The sequence below is a fragment of the Anser cygnoides genome, chromosome 7, assembly GCF_040182565.1.
Source record: "Anser cygnoides isolate HZ-2024a breed goose chromosome 7, Taihu_goose_T2T_genome, whole genome shotgun sequence".
Lineage (NCBI taxonomy): Eukaryota > Metazoa > Chordata > Aves > Anseriformes > Anatidae > Anser > Anser cygnoides.
Genome location: NC_089879.1, coordinates 20072922 through 20095109, shown reverse-complemented (window position 1 = coordinate 20095109; position 22188 = coordinate 20072922). Strand labels below are relative to the sequence as shown.

Here is a 22188-nt window from a genome sequence, read left to right as displayed (position 1 = left end):
ATGGGGAACCAGGAACAGGAATCGTGCGTGGGACACTTCCAGGCAACCAGCTCAAAGTGCTGAGCTGGCAGTGCTGAAGGGCTTGATAGTACAGGAAAACATTTTGAGCAGGGGATTTAATAACAGCCTTTAAGAAAGAGGGAGAGGCAGAGATCTGAGTTCCACTCTCATGAAACGCAGGCAGAGGGATCATTAACTTTATTTTTAGGCTTGGCTGAATAATCAAGGGGTTTGTAGATTTGCCTCCTCTGTCTCGCTTGTTTTAGAAGGGGTTGTGCTCGCAGAGCTCGGATCAAAAGAGCACCAAGGCACCAGAAGCTGCACCTCTCTCACTTCCAGCGCCGTGTTTCTGGGACCAGCTGAAGAGCCAGAGCGTTCCACGTGCTTGTTGTTACAGCTCAGGACAGCCGCACAGCACCACGCTGCTCAGCCTGGTTGCTCACCTCCGGCTGGGAGAACACGGAGCAGCCCAGCCCTTCCTCCCCGGTGACCCCCTGCTCCCCGCCGCAGGCACCCGCTCCCACGCTCTGCGGCTCGCCGGGCTCTGCCTCTGCCCTTCCCACCCAAAGAGCTTTCAGGCATCAGGAGCTGCAGCTAGAAACCCAAGCGTGGGCCCATACCGAGGAATTCAGCATGCTGCGTGCAAGGGGCTGCTGTTTTGCACAGCATTGCCTCAGCGCTGCACCCCCTTGCATCCAAAGGGAGCGAGCAGGAGCCATGCGGAGATGATTTTGTTCACTGCTTCTTCCAAAAGCAGCAGATGGGTGGGGGAGTGGGGAAGGAACATCAATTACAGCGATATCTGGTTCGGGGATTCCCCCCCTCTCCTTTTGCTTCCCTCCAGCTGTAAAAGGGATGGGGAGAGCAGGGGTGCGCACACTCGCGGGAGGAAAATTCCCCCTGGCTGAGGTTGACGAGCCCGTGTGACGCGCTGGCGGCTGCGCCCAGCCACAGAGACGGGCTGCCGGTATTACGTGTTGTGCTGCATGTACATCCGTCAGCCACGGGCCCTGGCACCGGGCCCCGGCTGGAGGTAACCTGCAGTAACCCGGCGGCGCGGGCAGTTGGCTCTGCGGCAGCAGGCGTGCCCGGCCACCGCCGTGCGCTGGAGTATGAAAGCCATTATAATCCGCTCATTCACCGCGCTTAGAGAGGCAGAGGTTTTTCTGCCCTTTCCTGCTGCTCGTGGAAGGGAGGAGGCGCTGGGAAACGGGACCGTGTAGCCCCGGCGGGAGCTCTCGCGCTTCACCCAGCCCGCCATGTCACCAGCCCAACACGCCTTAAAGTAACATTTTTATTATGAACAAATAAAATTTCAGATCAGCACAACCAGATGTCTGTTTCCGTATTAGTAGAAATTATTTCAAAAAGTTTTTTTTTCTTTTCCAGTACACAAAACAGAGATACTACTATGCAGAAATCCCTAAGCTGTGAAAAATCGTATCCTACTCTCATTTCAACAGTGACAGAGCTTAGACAATGTGCAGATTCAGCTTTCCAGTCCTTCCCCGAACACCCAACGCTTGGACAGCTGCTCTTCACGATACCATCAGGACTGGGAACGGTCTTGGAAAACAAATGCTTCCGCCGGCATCGGTGTGCGTGTGGTACGCCTGCCTCCTCCTGCTCCCCACGCCCTGGAGAGGCAGGGTGTAGCCCCGTGTTTCAGACAGGGAAACTGAGGCACAGAGAGGTTTGTTGTTTTTTTTTAAGTGACTTTGTCCAAAAGCACGCAGTGAGCAAGTAGCTTACCTGGGAGCAGAGCCCAGGAGAACTAGAAGCTCTAGTCATGAGGTCCCACTGCTGCCTCATCCACTACCACCTCTCACGGACTCATTTACGCTAAACATACAGACAATGCGTCCAGGATACAAACATGCCACCAAAAATATATATATATATTTATAGGTGTATATATAGATATATATATATATATCAAACAAAGTTCTACTTAAAGTGTTGCATCTGTTTCTTAATCTAACAAAAATTTCTAACTCATACATTCAAAATCACCTGCACCCACAGTTCAATGTAGGCAATTAAATAATTAAGAAACCCCTCGAATGTTCATAATTCAGCAAAAAAAAAAAAAAAAAAAAGGCAAATAGCTGTCAATACTCCTATGTATATTAAAGAAAGATTTAAGGCACCCAGAGATATTTGCCAATCTACCTTTAAAGTGACTGGGCAAACACCAGGACTGTTTGGTTACTGCTCCTCAGCTTCCACCCTAATTCTAGATTCTGGACCCAAATCAGCACTTGAAATCTGAAAGGAATCCTTGATGTCAAACCTTGCTTCTCTGCTGAGAGGATGAGAGATATTGCAGCATGTCACGGCACGCTTCTCTACTGTAGGGTATATCACACAACACGCTAAGGGCACCAGGAGCAAGGAAATTGTTCTCCTCACCTTCTCCCCTCCCCAAACCCCTTTCAAATTACTGGCTGGAGCAAACTCATCCTCTCCGGAGACTTCCAGGACCTCGCAGGGGTTTAGATGGAAGTGAAGTCAGCCCACAGTTTCAGAGCTAACCGTTTCTCCTTTTTTAAGTTTTGTTTTGTTGGTGTTTTTTTTTTTTTTTAAATGGTAGGATAGAGTTATAGCCACAACCCCTTTGCAGAGCAAGGGGGGCCGTAAGGATGCTGCCTCCAGCCAGCTGCCGCCTGCCTTTAGAACACCAGGAGCCAAAGGGCTCCCTGCTCCATCCTCCCATCACATCTCTCAGCCGGAGACCACATCTCTCCCGGTGGCTCAGAGCCCTGAAGGGTCCTGGTGATGAGCAGTAACAAGGCTGTGGCAGGGAGGCGAAAGGAGAGGAGGACTGCTTTTCTGAGTATCAAGCTAAGGAGAGTTAAGGAGAGCATCACAGAGCTGTCCTGGTTCCTGGTGTGTATCACAGCAGCAGGAGAAAGCAAAGCTGCAGAGGCTTGCTCCAGCGAGGCTTGCCTGGCTGCTACGTGGCAGAGCAGGGCAAGGAACTGGGCACCTGTGCCCCCTCTGCCCTGCCTGCCCCCAAAATAAGGGAGACGCCACAAACCCCACTCCAGCATCACCCCTTCCTGGTCACCTCTCGTGCTTTCCTCCAGCTCCATTGATGCGTTTAAGCAACACAACAGATACTATTGCTACAACTAATAGCAAAAAATAAAAGTGGATAATGATATGGGGAGTTAAAAGGGAAATAAAAAGCACATTCAGCCTGGTGAGGGGCTCGGGGCCACTGCACCAAAAGCCCAACCGCCTGAACTCCAGCTGCGGTCTCTGCAATTTGCAGGAAACAACACCCACGAGGACTTCTTTTTCCCAACACACCCTTCAGCTGCTTGCCCACACTGTCTCGGGGCCCCGGTGATATAACCGACCTTTAAGCTGCCTCAGCCACCCGCGCTGCCCACGTGGCGGACGAGCGGCGTGCTCTCCAGACTGAGGAGTGAGGTGGCGGTCGCGAGGGTCTGGGAGGCAAACTGAGGGACTGAGGAGGAGCTGCTTTCTCTTCCCATGCTCTCTTGGGAGCACACCCCCATCCCTCAAGGGGCTGAGGGCTGCAAGCCACCTTGGTTCCTCGCCGCCTGGCTCCGTCTCGGTGTTTGTCAGGCACTTGTTAATCGACCGAGCAGAGCCCACGTGGACAGAGATACCTGCTCCATCGGTCCTCTAAGACGTCCTCACCCCTTCCTGAGCCCGCAGGCACTCCCTCGCCATGCTGTCCCTGTCCCCTGCATCCCTGCACGCAGCACAGGCATACCCACGGGACATGCACGGACACCAGGACGTCTACCTGCCACCCTGTGGGGACCCTGTTCCTCCAGCACATAAAGCAGCTTAACACCTCGGTGGAGCTTTGGTTTACATCCTTCTCCCCTTCTCCATTTTGGCACAGTCCCGTTCGCTGGCACAGTCTCAGCAGCGCCCAACAAAGCCACCCGAGGCCGGTGGCACAGCCCTCCGTCCCCTCCGCTCTGCGGCTCTCCAAAGGGGCTGTGCGGCCCCGAGCCAGGCTCTGCCTCCAGCCCCGTGGGACACGCCAGAGGGAGGAGGCCGTAAGGCCGCTGAGGCTCCCCTGGTGGTGCCCACGGCCACCAGCAGACCTGCCTGGAGCTCTCAGAGACTCTTGGGGCTCTCCTCCCTCCAGCCAAAGAGGCAGGGATGGGAAGGCAAACTTCCCGCGCTCTACACCCGATGGCAAGGGAAGGGGATGGGGCTGCTCATCTCAGGGAGCGGTTTGGCCATGCCAAGCGTCAGCAACCCGTGAGAAAGGAGGAGGGACAGAGGAAGGAGGGGAGGGAGTTTTGGGGAGAGGGTCACTGACTTTGGCTCAACTCTTCAGCTGGCTGGTACCGGCATCCCTCAGCTCCGTGGTACAGCCAGCTGCAATGGCCGGGCTGCTTCCTACCGGCTCCTCCACCGGGGGAGGCAGGGACAAAGTAAAGCAGAAGACAGGGCAGAGGGGTTAGAGAGGAGAACGAAAAGGGGAGGAGGGAAAGGGGTGGCCTTGCGTTACAAAGGCGGAGCTCCAGATCTTAAATACATCACGTAAAATACAGTGTGGAAGGGGGTTAAAACTCATTATCGTTATCTTAAGCAAACTGGTAGCATTATTCAGTAGTTAGTAAACAGAACATTAAACCTTTGTCCAGCGTGTTTGGAGGGGTCAGGAAGGGAGAAAGGGAGAAAAAAAGGAGGAAGGAGAGGTGTGGATGTGTGTGAGAAGGGGAGTAGGAACTCAGCCGCTCTTGTGACTCCCATCTCCAGTCCGCATTTTCCGAGCCAGGATGACCTCCTTGGAGACCTTCTTACGATCGCTGGCCAGCCCCAGGAGGCACATGAGGTCAATGAAGGCTGTGGTTAAGTTGAAACGCCAGCCAAACTCACTGGTAGAGTAGTCATAGGGGAAGGTGTGGTGGTAGTTGTGGAAGCCTTCTCCTGCAAAATAAGACCAGGGAGAGGATGTTGGAGGGCTCTAAAGTTAGCGGTTAGGGCCCCTTTCACTTGGCCCAAAGCACTACATTCCTGGAACAGACTCTGTATTGACTCTAGATTGCTTTCTCCTCTCAGCCAAATTAGTTCTCTCTGCGATCCACCCCATCTCATTTGGGCATGGCCCAGCACTGGAAGAAGCCTGGGCTGGCCCAAAAGATGCAATGACAGCCATAGAGGAGCAATGGGACTTTGCAGGAAAACAAGCATGTTGCAAGGAACCTAGAAGGCTCTGGTTCACTGGGGGAATGCTAATGCCTTTTCCTCTGCCACTATGAGAAACCTCCTAGTACAGGTTGAGCTACCAGCTAGACCTGCAGCAAGTCCATGACAAGCCGGGAGAGGCCAATCAATAATCCTACAGCACCAATAGTCCTAATGCCAAAATCCAAAGGGCATTTCCAGATGGCAGTAATGCAGACAGACTTCTACTAAGCAACCTACCCTAGACAGCTACCCTCTGCTTTGGAGAGTGTCAAGGCAGGCTTCAGTGTTCACACCTTCAGTGACACTGCCTGGACTCCTGTTCCTAACCCCTGGCTCTCTGCAGTTCAAATTCCTGCCTACTAAAAATCCAGGAGCAGATCTTTCAGTGGTGGTAATCAATGCAGACCCGCTAATGTACAGGGATGCAAAACAGCTGAGACATGGGTTTGGGAGAACAGATCAGGGCAAATGCTGACTCTAGGATATACTTTCCTAGGTTCCCAAAACTTCAGAAAACACATAAGATCTGTCTCATCTCATCCTCAAGTACCCCAAAAATCACCAGCTGCCCTAAGAATATGTCCAAATATGTGTCTGCTGTCTTTCAATACAGAAGTCTAAGAGAGATAAGCAGGGAGTGCAGCACAAGTTTTTCAGCCTGGTAAACGGGGCGGAGAGACCTTGGAGCAGGGTAAATAAAATATTGCTATTGAGATAAGGAGGTGCTAAGTGTAACAGAGCCCTTTCCAGGCTGCAGAAAGGCTGGTGGAAGCTGATAACCCCACTGCCCTTATGTACTTAGTGACCAGTTTGGGAAACATCCCCACATGCAAAAACTGCAGGGCTGGAGGGGAAGGTTGCAGGAGAAATGGGGACACCTGGATTCACAGAAATTCCCATGAACAGCTACAGCACCAAGGAAGTGAAAGACATGGACACTGAACGTACCTAGGGCCCCCAGGCTGACCAGGGGGTTCTCCCGTGGGTTGATGTTCTGATCGTACGGCCGGTTGCCAAACATGTGAGCAGCACTGTTCACTAGCCAAGTGGCGTTGAGCCCTATGGTGTAGCGCAGGATGGCTGGAATGAAGAAGCTGATGACGATGGATTCATTCCAGAAGTACCAGGGCACTACAGTGGGCAGGGTGAAGCACAGCAACACCACCGAGGGCTTGTAGTATCTGGAAAGGAAGGGACCAGGAGAAAATGGTTCAGTGGCAGAGGCAGGGCTGGTTCAGTCCTCCATTTGGAGGATTCACGCTTGCCTGAGCTATACGGGGAAAATCAAGTGCAGAAATACCTCAACCCTGAGCCCTGCATCTTTCACCCTGAACACACAGAAGCCATTCCTGGAGACTTCAGTTTCCCATCCCTGCAGACCTGGTGATAGGCTCGCCTCCTCTGGGGATTAGCCCCAGTACAGCTGCAGACAAGCTGAGACCCCACACAAGAGGCATGAGTGAATCAAGACTGTCCTTCCCAGTGACTGCCCCTCTCACGTCCCCATTTTCAACTCCCCTTTCACCACACCGTTTCCAGCATACTGGTGGGAGAGAGGCAGAGGCACGACCTGGAAAGCGTACCACAGCTCCTCCAAGGATGGCCTGGAGGCACCCGCGGGTGGGCTCTGGGCCAGCCAAAGCAGCAGCTGGGCTGGGGGCAAGCAGGTGTGAAGGTGCTTTGTGGTGGGAAACTCAGCCCGCTGCTGGCGAGGTACTATGGGAGAAAGGGGTGTAGGAGGGCTGGCAGCAGCACCAGCTCCCAAAAACATCCTGCAGGAGAGGCACGGCTGATTTCTCACAGAGCTCATTCCACAGCGAAGGCTCAGGCAGACCAAAGACTCACGTTTCTCGTGACACCCTCAGTCCCCTCTGTGCTCCATCAAAGGTGCTTGTGCTCCCCAGCCCACCCCACCCCACCCACCTCTGTGCTGGGGCTCTCCCCAGAACTCACTTCCGCTGGAACATCACCACTTTGTCGGCCTTTATGTCGCTCAGGTCCAGCTTCTGGCCCTTCTCGATGACGTCTGGGTGCTTGCGCACCAGCAGCCAGCCGATGTGGGAGAAGAAAAAGCCCCGCATAGCGTTGTGGGGGTCTGCGTCTGTCTCAGAGAACTTGTGGTGGACACGGTGGTCCCGGACCCACTCGTAGATGTCATTCTGCAAGGCAAGGGGAGCAGAGACTTAGGGCCAAGGCTAGAAATGATCCCTTCAAAGTAACAAAAGGGCCTAAAACATTTAGACAACTAAATCCTGTTGACATGAACTTGTATTGGTCATGCTATCTTTCTTTAGTGTTTGATTGTTTTTGTTTGTTTTCTTTGACTTTTAAAGCAGGCATTGGATCTTCTTTTCTCAACCATTTTAATTGTCTTCAAAATTTGTTTCTTTGGTGGGTCTTCTTTTCTCTCTTTTATTATTATTCAAATCAATGTTTGCACATCCTCCACAGCACCACAGGCTCTGATGGGTCCATTTGTTCCCCCACCCCTGCAATAGCTGGTCCCAATTGGGCAGTCAATGCCTCCTCCCTCACACACTCAGCACTTATTGGTCATTTGTCCCTGTCCCTACACGCTGCCAGCTGGGATTGACCAACTTGCCCCTTCCCTCCACATTGACACTTTCCATGGGTCAACCTGCCTTACTTTTCGTGGGATTGCCAAATCTGTTTAACTTGGGGGCCTTTTTTAGTTTTCTTGGAAATCAAATTATCTTAAAAGGCAGGTCCCACTTTAGAAATAGAATAAACACACCACTTCAGTGACAATTACCAAAAATCATCCCTTTCGGCCCCTTTACCCATTCAGTTTAATCTGCAAAATCAATACGATTTGGAAAATGTCAGTTTTCATCATTTGTATTAAGAAATGTTTGTATTGGCCAGTTTTAAGAATAGATTTCTGTATTTGTTCCTTTACACCAAGATTTTGACGTGCTCAAAGCCATGTATTACAGCATACTAGGAAACAAGAAACAGATCCAAGCACACCTCTTATTTCTTCTACTGCACAACCAGCTCTTTGATCTCATAAGTACGTAGGACTTCTACATACCATGCCTTCTGCTGGAGGCAGCAGGCACAAATCTGGAAAGAGATCATGTACCCCAGCTGGAGCATGGTACCTCCATCACACCATGTACACAAGCATACCAGGGAGCTCAAGGCTGAAACGTCAAAATCTTGATCCAAAATTTAGCTTATACCTTTTCTGCTGATCTTAGTTTGTGGTGACCTCTAACTCCAACCTTGGCTTTCTCAGATCAGCATGCAAAGCCTAGGAGAACCCTCCTTCCTTGAGAGTATCCAGCTACAGGCTATAACTAGAAGAGCTTTTACTGTGCTGCAACTACCTGGTCTTGCAGGTAGAGGAGCTGACTAGATGTAGAAGTCTCAAGTTCTCTGAAACCACAAGTCTCTGAACAGCCAACAGGCATTTTCTGGAGGACCTCAGATAATCTGTGGTCTTCTCTGGCCTTAATAATTATCAGTCTGATCTTGGAGCTGCTGCCACTAACAAGAATGAGGTAAATTGAAGATTAACTGTCTTGAACTAATCGAAAGCAACTATTAAAAGAAAAATTCAGGAGGAATGGTAATGAATTTTCCGTAAAACTTTGGATTAGTTCCTATTGATGCTGAAATATCTGTCTGTCTCTCATTTTTGTCTATTCCTATCCCCTATAGCAATAACTCGGCAAATTCTTTCTCCCCTCTGCCCTATAACCCTGTGAAAGATGTTTTTTTGTATGGGACTGGCCAATACAAAGCAACCATCCTGTTCCCATGCTGAGTGCTGGACCAGCAGCTGGAATCAACAGCTTGGTCCTTCCTCTTCCTCATGGAAGGCCCTGGTTTGGTACTAACAGTGAACAGGAATGTGAAAGGTGTTTTAGAAAGTTTTCCAAAGCTGGAAAAATTAATCCCACCCTGTTCTGTTTACATGTCAATGAAATTATATCCTTTACAGCTACACAGTGAGCAGAGATAATGGCTTTAAAATAGGTGGTCGCACTTGGGCTTTACTCTTCTCCCCACACCTCGACTGGAAAATTATTTAAGGACACAGCACTGGCACTTTTCTGTGCACCTTCTTCTTGCAGAATGTACTGCACCCTGCTGCACTACCCAGCACTTCCTACACAGTCGCAAGCCTGTATGAAGTCATTTTGAGTACAGTTTGAAGATGGAGTGCATTAGAGCTGCATCACAGCAGCAAACAGAAGAGACTGCTACGCTTTTTATGTGCCAATCCAATTGGGGTTTTCTCTCTGACTTCTTCAGGGCCATCTCTGCTACTATTTACAGTCCCTAAGGACTTCCCAATTTGTTTGCTTTGTGGATGGTGAAGTGCTCCCGTGAGTGGTTAAGCAATATCCTGAGAAGCTTATCAGCTGCCTGCAGTCACTTGGGCCACTCTGAATAGGCCCAACCCTCCCCTCCTTGAAACATCACTGCCCTGGGATGACTCTCTCTGGAAGCCAGGGGCATGACTTAATAACAGGGTTATTCCTAACCATCATTCTTCTGAACCAAAGAAGCATCCCCCTAAATGCATAACCTCAAGTTCTTGGTCTTTCTGCAGCAGCAAATTCCACAGACGGGCTCCCCAGGCTGTGCAGATGTGTGTCCCCTTATCAACAGTGCGACAAGGGGAAGGTGAGGCAACCTGAACACCAGGAGAGCACTTGGCACTTCCACACCTCCTTCACAGATCCTCCCAGGGCAAGCACAGGGGACCGTACTTGACTGAAGGGTACATTCCTGCTTTGGAGAGCTTTCCTACCACTGGCCTTGGTGAATAGTCCTTCCCCCACCTCATTAGCAGGTCATCTCACAGCCACCCTCTGAAGGGATAAGGTGAAGACAAGATAGACTCTGGCACCACAGCGTTAGAAAGAAAAGGCAGGTTGTTTGCTAACAAGATGTAGTAGGAGAGATCTATCTTAATCTTAATCTAACTTAATCTTGAACCCTGTGTCTGAGACACAGATTCAGGGGAGCACTTCCTTCTGAGGACCAGCAGCACATGGAGGAGGTGCTTACCTGGAAGGCCACGGAGTTTGCAATAGTCAAGAAGATCCGCAGGGGCAGCGTGGCTTTGTAGGACCGATGGCTCCAGAGGCGGTGAGATCCAGCCGTTATCCCCAGAGCGCTCACCACGAAACACAGAATGGCTGGAGAGGAAATTAAAGTGTTGGAGCAGTTAGAGCAAGTAAGCCTGCAGCAAAGTTTCAGGCGGAAAGGCAGGCCTTCCCCCATAGCTGTGTATGCAAGAGAAAAACCCATAGAAGGCACAAAGTAGGACAGTAAAAAAAAAAAAAGCACCGGCCAGAAAAAAGATCTAATCAAAAAGACCTAATCTAATCAATCTAATCAACCAATCCATTGATGCTTCACCTTCATCCCCATCACAGACTTAAAACTGCCCAGAGGTTCCCATTCCCAGGCTCGTTCTGATCCCCCTTCCTCAAGGCTGCTTCATGTATTCCCTTTCCACACAGGTCAGGAGGGGAATTCCTTGCCTCTCTGAGAGCTGGTGAAAAACCACATTCTTCTCCCTCCAGATCATGTGTTTGTCTCCCCTGCCTTCCTTGGGCCTCTGGAGATTAACCTGGGTTCCAGCATTTGGTCCTAAATGGAGAAATGATCTTAATAGGGTCATAGCAACATTATGCTAGGAAGCTGGGGCTGATAAAGAAACTGGATCTGAAAACTGACTCTCTAGGAAGGAAGGATCAGGAGATTTGGCAGAAAGATGGAGGGCATTCAACAGTTGATTTGCACTCTAAGCTCAGGAATCGAGAGGGAAGGGTGCACATCTGTGCACGTGTCAATTGATCCACCTTCAGTCTGCTGGGGGAAATGACATCTTCCCAGTTCCCGCAGGAGTAACTCTGTCCCTGGTTTAAATTTGCAGATTTCAGCCCATTGGCTCAACCCCGCAAGCAGCTTCTTACTCTTACACATTTGCCCACTGAAAGGGACCAGTATGCTTGATGATACCATTCAGTCCAGCCAAATGGATCTAATCAACCTTATCTTGAATTCAGAAAATAGATATTCTGCCAGAAACACGTCTGGAGATCTGAGGCATAAGCAGGGCTCTGTTGCCCTGTTTCTTCAGTGAATAATCCAGGCTTTATTTTCTATCATCTCCTGCTCCCTCTTCCTTCTCTCTGCCACCTTCTTTTTGTATTTCTAGATTCCAAACCTAATCTCCTATCTACTAAAGGCCAGTCTCAGCTGATTTAACATCCTCTTCGGCCCCTTAAACTTGCACAAATCCTTCTCACCCCATCACGCTGTGTAACAGCGACCTTCCCTGCCTGTTGCTCTGACTGTGCCTTCCTGGCCTCATCCTCTCCCTTGGCTCCCAGGCCTGCTGCAGAAGCCGCTGCACGTCTCCGGTCAGCGCACCTCTGCCTCCTGTCTTCCAGGGCCTCTGCGGTCCCTCAGAAGTACAATCACTGGCCATAACTGACTTTCAGAGCATGAAAAGGAAAGCAAATGCAGCAGGATCTGGCCTTTGCAGTAGATAATGGAGCTGAGCAAAGATCACAAAGCTGGTCAGACCTGGAAGGGGAGAGGGAGGGATGCTGGAGCAGGGTGTTTGGTTCAGGTCTACCTTCGGCCTCTCTGACAAGAAAGTACTTATTCTGGACACCTTGAAGGCCTCCTCTAGCCTGGTGATGCTGACTTGAAAGTTATGAACCATCTCATGACTAGTTTACTGTTGGTTTTAGATTTCAGCTTGTTTTAAATCAGTCACTATCTACACAAATTCATACAGAAAGCAAACCTGGAGAACACACCTAACATTTGACTCTGATCTGAAGAACCTCAGACACTGCAGTAACAACCTAACCTCCTCCCGGATGTTTCAAACACATCCTAGTAGCAGTAGGAGAGTGACACACCACCATTCTCCCTCGGACATAGGCTGCTATACCCTGCAAACCATATTTCATAAAACCTCTGGGCAACTTTATACCTACTGTGCACACCTCAGCAGCTGAGGTAGGTTTTGAAGAGTGACAAGCAGTTTATAGCAGAGCTGAGAGCAGTATCTCTCAAACCTGTGCATACTTTATGTGTATATACTCCATGAGAAACACCAAACAGGGAGTCAGTGGAAAAAACAATGGCACCTTGCAACAGATGTCAGATCAAGGATGTGGGAGGCAACTTTCTAGGGAAGGAGCCCAGCTCCCCACTGCGGGGTAAGTAGGTGAGAGTTAATGGTGCACTGAGGACAGAAATTGAACTATGCAATCTTTCATCATCTTTAATGGCACTAGAAAGTAAATGCCAGGTTAGGAGAATACAGGCCCTATTTATAGCCCTGAGTTCAAGCTTCCCTTTCTAGTTAACCCTCACATGCTGACCAGGAATTTTTTGATTAAAAAAGGCCTCTGGGAAGATGGGTCTGGCTGAAGGCTGTGGTATTTCAGTTTTGCAAGAAGGAAGTTGTCCAGCATCTGTTTGACACAGGCATTTCTCAACATTTGCCTGTGGATATCTCCATCCCACAGCAAAAACTGACATCAACAATGAAGACATATCAGCCAGCACAAGGAAACACAGAACAGACAGGGTAGGGACACAGACAGACCCAGAAACCAGATAACCCAGTACTTACTCTGAGTAGTCTTAACTGAAAGACTTTGTTAAAAATCTGGAAGAGTACCCACGGCTTTCAGGTGCCCTGGCAGAGCAGTCACAGCCTTCATCCAAAGCCCACAAGCAGCAGCAGCTCATGCTGACTCCTCTTAGAGACGAGTCCCACAACTCTATAAGCCTGTGCTGCCATGACCCTTGCCCCTATAAAATAGGGGTAGTTTATCTAAGGAGCAGACACATTCTATGGGAAAGGACCTGATTCTCAGGCTCTGCATACATGGCACAGAAAACTGAACTCTACTTGGGGGCTATTAGCTCCACCAGACATGTAGGTCGTGACAGTGAGAATTGCTGCAAGAACAGGATCTGGAATCTGGAACAGAGAACTCTAATGATTCAGAGGGTTCATCCCCAAAAACATGGCATAGCCAGGGAATGAGCATCTCACAGGGAACAAAGATAAGCTTCTCCAAGATCGCTCACTAGGATGGGAATTGGAAAGAGAACAGAGAAGGCAAGATAAAGTAGCCCAGGTTTTCATAGCAGCCCTGTGATGCTGTCCCAAACTCAAGGACTCAGGCACTCCACCAGCTGAGATTTCAACATCATGTTCTGTACCGTGACATGACTGTGGCTTTGAAGTGTCCAACATCCAAAACATTGTCACCTCACAGGTGATGTTGTCAATGACCCCTTCAACTGGAATACAAAGAATTATGACCACTAGCAGTAATATGCACTCAGTGGTCCAAAAAATGAATCCCAAAACATTTCAGATTCAGTCATGCCTATATGACTCAATAGGCTTCACCTCTTTGTGGCCTGGATTCAGACCTCAAGTTATGATGGGAAGCCAGGAATGTGCTAAAGGCATTGTCACCTGCATTCAACACTAAGGATGTTTACTTGAAGAGGTGTCCCTGCTCCAACAAGTGTCCTTGGGCTTCTGCTCAGTGGGAGAGAAAGCCACAGCTCAGGACTGTTTCCTCCTTGCCTCCCAGTCCTTGCTAGCCAGGTTGCTCCTAAGGATAGCAAGACAGCTGCTGCTCTCAGGAGAAAGATACCAACAGCAAAGAAATGCATGCAGGCTGCATAAGGGGAACAGTGTTTAGAAGGAGCAATAGGAGCTACTGTTGCTAAATTTTGACTTCCCTGTCTGGCAAAAATCAGAACTTCCCCTCCGTGCTAGTAAAGCCTGGAGAGGACACTGAGAGAGGTGTTACAGTAGCGGCCTTGATGGGACAGCAACAACAGACTTCTGTAAACAATTTGCTGGACTCATTCCTGCGGGTAGTACTGGCTGAGATTTTCAGGCTGCCAGTTACCTAAATTATCTAGCAAGACTTTCCTCAGTCCAAAGGTGATGCAGCAGCAACAAAAACCAGTACCAACCCATGTTTCTGCCACCACTGGTGCTGTAAGAAGTTACGGTATTGTCAGAGCACCAAGCCAGGAGGAGCTGTCACTGTTTTATAAACACTGTTGGCCAAGCCAACAGGGGTTTACACAGATCTCTCTGCTGCACCTGAAGGCCAGGAAGACACCCTACAAATCATATTTTGTGGGAGGCTGAGAGCAGTGAAAGAAGGAACTGTCAATCACCTTTGCATTCTGCCCTTCCAGGCAGAGTCTGGCAAATAACACAAAATCTACCCGTGATCCCTGAAGAGAAAGAGAACGAGCCAGACTTTGTCAAGTGCAGTGGAGATAGCAGTAAATAAAGAGGGGAGCTGGCCAGAAAGCCAGTTTAGAGAGCTCTCGATATGGTGAGTTTTCACCTGATCAACAACCCCAGCTCGTTCTGGGAAGCTCTGTACCAGAAAGAGATCAGGGGATACAATGCACACAGCAATGCAGAACAGCAAACAATGATGAAGGCAGGGCTGGAGAGCTTGAGGGACAATGAGGAATTAGCACACAGAGAAATGAAAACAAAAGAGGACACAGTCACCAATATAACTGGTTTCAGAGGGACAGAAACATCAAGGAGACAGTGGCCTAGATGAAGAGGATATAAGCAGGGAATTGCTCCTTATAAAAAATACAGTAGGTAGATCAGCTACCAGGCACTACAGCTGCCTGCAGCATCACAACAGAGAACATCTGGGGCCATGCTGGTTTTATATTGTACGTACACAGTCTAAGGAACAAATGGTCTGAACAAGCAAACAAAAACAAAACAAGCAGCTCCAAAACTACCACCGGGAGAACTGCTCTGCCATGAGCCCATGGCATATGGTCAGGAGCAAAGTCCCTGCTGTTCTATCCTTGCGTGTTGAATGGGAACTGTAGTCCTCTTCTCACTAGCTTGAATGGGAACTGTAGTCCTCACTAACAGGGGGTGCTGGGAAGGTAACAGCAAGTCACTGAAAAGACAGTCACAGAGGCCTGTATGTCCCAAAGAAAGGAATCAGCTGAGAAAGCTGTGTGTGCTAGAAATGGTGGTCCTTTCCCAGAAAAAGTGACCTAGGACAGGGAGCTCTCTGGAGCTACTGCAGGTCTGTTAACACAGGATGGATCTTCAGCCAGTCCAAGACAATGCAATTCCCCAAAATCCATTTCCTTCTCCCTGTCCCAGGCCAACTGTCACTCCAGAAGCCACTGAGGAATCATGCAGTGCCTCACAGTGGCCAGACAGCCACTGGCACTTCACATCAGATTTGACTGAGGGAGGGGAGTGGGAAAGACTGGAGCCAGGAAAAAAGCAAGGCAGATTCCCATGAAGTGCCGTGGGATGCCATGCAGATATCCCGAACTTGCACATGATTGCAAGGACACTGCTTCAGAGATCATTTTGGGGGGTAAGACATCACTAACCTTCTCGATCAAGATGCTTGAGCCCACTTAAGTACCTCCAGGGAGCTCAAGGGGTAAGGGTTGGATGGATTTAGAAATCACAGCACATCTCAGCAGAAATGAAACTAGTAAGCCCGACTTACCCCCTCCCTCCTCCTTGCCCCAAAGCCCTGAGGGTATTTGGCTGGGGGCTGGATGACCCTGGCTGCCAGCACAGTGTGTGAGACAAGTCGGCAGCCCCTGCCTGCAGCCATGAGCCCAGGAATGGGACTTCCCACCACACAGACAGCCCAGAAACACTTTTCCAAGGTTGTGCTGAGGCTGCGTGTTTTGCCCAGCCTTGCCAGCGCCGGGGAAGAGCACAGCCCGTCCTTGGAGCCTGTCAAATTTTCACAAGGGAAAGGTCAGCAAAGTTTTCTTTCATAACGGCCCTGTGAAAGGCCACAGTGACTGTGTGGGAACAGGGAACACTGCCTCTGTCCCCGCTGATGCTGTAGCCAGCATCTGAGTCCCGTGGCCTCCAGTGATGCTCATCCCCAGGCCCCTTCCTGTGAGGTGTTCTAGTGGTAGGAGAGGGACAAAGTCAGTCTGGCAGCCCAGGAAGCCATCTCCTTCCCAGCCCAGCTGCGATGCTCCTAGCTCACAGCTGTCAGGAGGACAGGCTTTGAGACTGTGACTGTCCCAGGGTCCCATCCAGCAGGGACACCAAGGCAGAGCAAGAGACTCCAGGAGGACATCTCTGGGGCCTGTCCAACTCCAGGAGGACCTCTATGGGGCCTGTCACCAGGCGTCAGTTCAGCACTTTGCAGGAGCACCACTGAAACTAAAAGCACTGCAGCCATGCCAGCAGGTCTCAGATGTGACCAGGGCTTTTTATTTCAGGATGCCCTGCTTCACAGAAAGGCCAGGGCTGAATGCAGGCTCTAGACCTCCCCATTGGGAACAGTTTGGCTTATTGAACCCTCTGGGAGTCCACACAAAGCCTCATGGAAAGTGAGGCTCCCCAGCAGCTCGGCCCTGGTCCCAGCTGCCTTTCAAGCAGTCAAAGGAGAATTTTGGTTCCTGCCCAGGGAAAGGTCTCACAGAAAGGGGAGCTTCTCCTAGCTACCTTCTGCTCGGTTGTGCTTTCCATTGGAATTTGCAGCCTGGAGAGCCACTTATTTTTTGAAAGTTGTCAGCCTTAATTCTGGGATGATGGAGTCTAATCTGTGCTTTTATAAGAACAGTACAAGACTGGACTTCAGACTTAATTCTTGACTTTTACCCTCAGAATAACTGTATTTTGTCTCTTTCCCTTCACACATACAGAATCTCTGCAGGCTATACAACCTCCCTTGGTAAGGGCAGGAATGGTTTTTATTTCTGGCAGCAGCCTCTCACCAAATACCCTGTCTCTTGCATTCCCAGATACCCTCGAAAGTGCTCTTGCTAGTATCTTTATTCCTAACTTTCTGGGACTGTCACAGTGCTCCATCAAACATTTTCTGTGCTTCAACTTGGTAGTGGCTGCACATTCAAGTGTAGGCTACTTCCAAGTCTAGCAGACCAGAATTGCTTCATGTCAAGATTTTTTTTCCCCCAGTCAACATCAGGAATATTCCTGAGAGGGTCGAATGTACCAGAAAATTGGGCCCCCACCTCTGCCAGCTCACACTGTAATGGCCAGTCAAGCAGAGGACCTCCACGAGCCTGCAAGGATGCAGTAAAGTAGGAGGAAAAGATCTTTCCCACATTTTGCCTAGTGCCTATGCAACAAGTTTACCCTTTAGGCAGCCAAGTGGTCCCCTGCCAAATTCTTCTCCTTCATGACCTTACAGGAGACACTATCATGCCTTCCCACAGCTTGCTATGAAGCTGGCTGAGCACCTCCTTCTAACAGAAGACCTCCAATTCTTTCTCCTCCCTGAGTCTGCAGGCATGGAGGAAAAAAACATCACCACCCAACAACAATATTTGCAGATGTCAAGAAACAAGCGGAGGAATGTGCTTACCCCATGCCAAGGTCTGGATCTTTGCAGAAGGTATCAGTGTCAACCCGAATATGGCCCCTAGGTGCAGCAGGCTCATGAGGATGATATTCCTCCAGACGTATCGCATGGGAGGCTTGGGGCCCTCCTTCTCACGGTAGGTCTCATCGAAGATATCATCTACCATGCCCCGGGCTGCTGCCAAGTCCTCATGACTGAGTAAGTCCTTCTCCATGACGGAATCCCCATTCTTGGTCACCCGGGAGGTGACAGTGCCGACAGTGGTGGTGCTGGAAGCGGAGGAGAACTCCTTGGAGAGGTGGCAATGGGTGTTTTTGAGAAAGAAAAGAGGGAAAACAAAACAAGAAATTGGTGGTTACAAATGCAGGAAGCTGCAAGATGAACAGGTAGGCTGGCAGTACCACGACTCGCAGCCTGCAGTTTCCCTGGCAGGCTCCATTTGTTCAGCTTTAGCCCCTGGCACCAAGAACAGCCACTCTGGCCCCATCAAGTGATGGCCTGCAAAATGGAGAAAGCCTTTTCTTTCCTGGGGGAGGAGGTGAACGGCAGACACCATGCAGAAAGTAAAGAAAAAGTCTTGAAAGCCAGTCTTTTATCCACCAGTGGCTTTGGTGAGTTCTTCTGCAGGCTGCAAGGATTTTTATTTTCCTTCAGTTTTATTAGTGGGCGTTTTTAAGGTGGGTTTGCAGTCTGGGCATGTGCACAAGCAGACAACAATAAAGGAAACCTTGTGAATGAACAAAGAGGTGGGAGAGAAATATGATCTGAAATATGATTTTATTTTCAATTGTTGGGCTGCTCCTGACCTCCTGTGTCTTTGTGTAACCCCACTAGGGATCACAAGGGAGCATCGGGAAGCATCCACGGGGGTTCCTCTGGGGGGGCTCTTCACATCCCTGTGCCTCACCACCCGGGCTAGGATGCGGCAAGACCTCGCGCGTGGAGACCAGTCAGACCTGCAGCTCCTATTTCACAGCTGCCGTTGAGCCTCTTATCCCTCTCCCGTTTTTCCACCCACAGGCAAACTGAGGCAAGGGAAGGCAACCCCGTGAGCTGAGGCCACCAATGCAGGGATAGGAAGTTTTAAGGAGCAAGCTCGTTGGGTCTGGCTCCCGGCTCCCTCCTGTAACCATGACACAACATTCCCTCTCCACATGCTTGTTTGCCCTGGCGCAGTGACAGCCCGCCCGAGCAGGCACGCATGACGAAAGGCGCAGGCAGGACTGACCCTAATGAGACAGGTCACTGAACCCTGAATCACCGATTTCCATCTCCATCCTGACAGCCGCGTGTTTGCTGGTGCTCGCAGCCCTTCCTCGGGCCCGAGCCCAAGCACACGCCTGGGCTCGACCCCAGAGGTGCTGAGCACGTGGGACATGGCTGGTGGGAGCACGCTGCCCCGGTCTGCCTCCTGCCTGAAGGCCACGGCCCTGCGCCGCCTGCCTCCTCCGGCAGCCGGGCCGTGAAGCCCCCCGGCAGGAGCAGGAGAGACAGGGTGGTGGGGGAGGCCGCGGCAAAGCCGGGAGCCTGCAGCCGGGGAGCTCCTTTCCAGACCGAAACCTTTCCCAAATCAAAAGCAGACTGAACCCCAGGCACTCGGGATTCGTGGAAGACCACCGCTCTGCCATGGCCTAGTTTCCTGAGGGAGGCATTAAAATCAGGCCAGGCAGCTTACGTGGCCACCCCAACTCCTCCCTTTCCCAAGGGTAGAAACTAGAGGGTTACAGACATACCTTCCTACAGGGAGGAGCTGGTAAAGCTGGGAGATTCCCCGCATTTGGGAAGTAAAACGATTGCTACACGAGGAGCTCTCTAAGTTTTTCCTTCTGGAATCGAACGTATCCCAGTTAGAAAGGAAAAACCCCGGATCCTACTGAGCACCCTGATGTTTCCAGTGAACCCAGGCACCGCTGAGTGCGGGACCAGCCACCTCGGCATCCCGGCTACGGGCCATCCCTCCCTGCTTTTCTATTTAACGTCAGTTTGAGGGCGTGATATCCCAAGCTGCTGGAGAATTCAGCAATCGCCCCAAAAAGAGCCATGAGAAATGACTTCTAATCCGGAGATTAGACAAGCAAAAGTCCTGCCTGTTCCAAAGTGTCAGATATTCTCGTCTGACATTTTGGCAGGAAGGCACAGTTTTCTTCCTTGGCTGGGAGACAATCTACCAAAAAACCTAAGACTTGTCTATGCAGGAAAAATTCCCAACAGAGAGCTGGTGGTATAATTAGACGGGTAACGCTCCCCATATGGACATGCTGCTTCCAGAGTAAGAATGTGGGGTTGGAGTTGCATTTTTTTCTCCTCCGTGATAGCTTATGTCACTGTCAGAGTTACACGGGAGCAGAGGAGGAGGAGGCAGAGGCAGAGTGCAAAGGAAACAGCAGAGAGGAAAAAAAAAAAAAAAAAAAAAATCATTCTCCCAGCATCGCAGTAGCCACATGAGAAATTTTACCAGCATGCCTTTGCTGCTAGAATTACCCTGAAATAATTGAACTGGTCATTTCTCACATGTAAACTAACCTTAAATCAAAAGGGCTATAAAACAGCTGTGAAATACAGCTCTACCTTTACAGCCTTGATGAGGGGGAAAAGGGAGGGAGAAGTGGGCAGCTATTTAGCTGGAGACCAGGGAAACAAGGAGAAAAGAAAGGATTTTTATCCCCTTATGGCCACAGTAGCTCCAGCGGCTCCTACCAAGGAAAAAGGAATGGGAATTGATCTGGGGTCTACAGACGAGAGGGGGAGGGAGCCAACTAAATCATTTTCAAGAGCTCTCCCTCCTTTCTGAATGACTTGGCAGCTCTCATCTGCAGAACAGATGTGCTCCCCCATCTCCACGCCTCCCCACATACCCTACCAGCACCGAACACTCAATAGGTGATCCTGGCAGCCAGCCAGCGCTACAACCAGCTGCAGCTCAAAGGCTCCAGCGCTGGGTTCAGCCTAGGGGCCCCAGGGCACTGAATCTCAGGTCCACTGTATTTAAATATGCCCAACGTGACCCAGGGACAGGATTCTTCCCAGCCTCTAGGATATGCCCCAAAGTACACGTCAAGACCAAGGAACGTGGTCCGAGCACACTGTCCTTGGCATCCATTTCGGGTGGTGTGAAGAATACAATTATTTACATCACAGCATCCCTGGAAGGTCACAGCACCTGCACAAAAAGATGGGGAGAGACCCTGCGTGCTGGCGATAGGCAAGGCAGCGGGGCTGTGGTTTACCTCCCACTCCTTGGCATAGGCAGAGGTGGAAAGGATGGGAACGCAAGAGCAGGAGCATCAGGATCAGCCCCTGGTTCCCCTCAGGCGAAGGGTGATAGCCAGGAGGCAAAATATAAAAATAATAATACAAAAAAAAAAATCTCTAGAGATCCAACAACTCTACATCTCTTCCTGTTGCCGGGTTGTTATTCAGACTGTCTTATGCCAAAAATGGGCTGTCTCCCCATTGTATGTTTGCTTGGCTCTGGCAATGCAGACACAGTCATTCATTTCATCTGGGCAGCTGGCCACTTTCACCTTGCGTCTGTCCTAGAGACGCTCCCTGCTGCAATGTTTGGCTTAAAAGCACTGTTAAGTAAAACCCCTTTATTTCGGAAGAAGAAATAAAAATCACGGTCTGAGCACTACCAAAACCCCACGACCTCATGCCGCAACGGACCTTCCTCAACAGCCCTTACCAGCAGGCTTGGATCGATGTTTTTAAAACAAGCCTGTATTTTCTGCCCACTTCATTCGAGGGTGCTCCCCACCTCCCCGAGCCCTCTCCGGGGAGATAACCCCAGCGGCGGATGCCCCCGCTCCCTCCGCCACCTCCCCGCGAGCCTCAAGGGCGCACCGATCGCCTCCGCCCGGCGACGGCCACGCACATCGGCGCCCGTACGAGCGCGCACGGACACGCGTGGCTGCCCACGCCGCCGGCAGCAGCGGCAGCGGCGCAGGAGAGAGGCTGCGAGGAAGGAGGCCGGGGCGAGGCCGAGACAAAGCGGCGAGGCGAGGCGAGGCGAGGCGAGGCGCGGGGCCGCCCGCAGCTCCGCGCTTACCTCCTCCTGCAGCAAATGCGCAGGCATCGGGCAGGGCTCGGCTCCTCGGCGGCGGTGCGCGGCTGTCCCCGGCGGCTGCGGGACTCTGCCTCCTGTCGGCCCCCTCGCCCGGCGAGCTGTGCGGCTGGGGAGGCGGGTGCGGAGCTATTTAAGCGGGGCCGGGCTCTCCACGCCCCGGCCTCCCGGTGACCCCCTGCCCGCGGCGGAGATGCGCGGGGTCAGCGCGGCGGGCGGCGAGGCGAGGCGCGGCGCGGCGGGGGCCCGGCTCTCGGCGTGCCCGGGGGGGGAGGCGCGGCGGGGCGGGGCGGGGCGGGGGGCGGAGGGCGGGAGGAAGGATGCTGAGGAAGAGGAGGATGGCGAGGGGCAGGCAACTCGCATGATGCCTGGCCGCTTTTTTTTTTTTTTTTTGCTTTGCTTTTTTTTTTTTTTTTTTTTAATCCTCCCTCCCCCTCGCGAGCCGATTGGCTGCGGGAAATTTGGTGCCACCTCGGCTTGCCCTCGCCATTGGCTGCCCGCAATCTGCTGTTCGCTCCCCGCGGCGCGCAC

At 51.1% G+C, this 22188-nt stretch overlaps 1 protein-coding gene across 1 annotated transcript; it reads right to left on the bottom strand.

Annotated features, from left to right (window-relative positions):
• Positions 1-1280: 1280 nt before the first annotated feature.
• SCD (stearoyl-CoA desaturase) lies at positions 1281-21915 on the bottom strand. Its single transcript, XM_048069234.2, has 6 exons — positions 21643-21915; positions 17598-17883; positions 10234-10364; positions 7141-7346; positions 6136-6368; positions 1281-4926 (listed from the first exon to the last, which is right to left on the bottom strand). The coding sequence occupies exons 1-6, from the start codon at positions 21667-21669 to the stop codon at positions 4727-4729; spliced, it is 1083 nt and encodes a 360-aa protein (XP_047925191.2). The 5' UTR covers positions 21670-21915; the 3' UTR covers positions 1281-4726.
• Between the last annotated feature and the right edge of the window lie 273 nt (positions 21916-22188).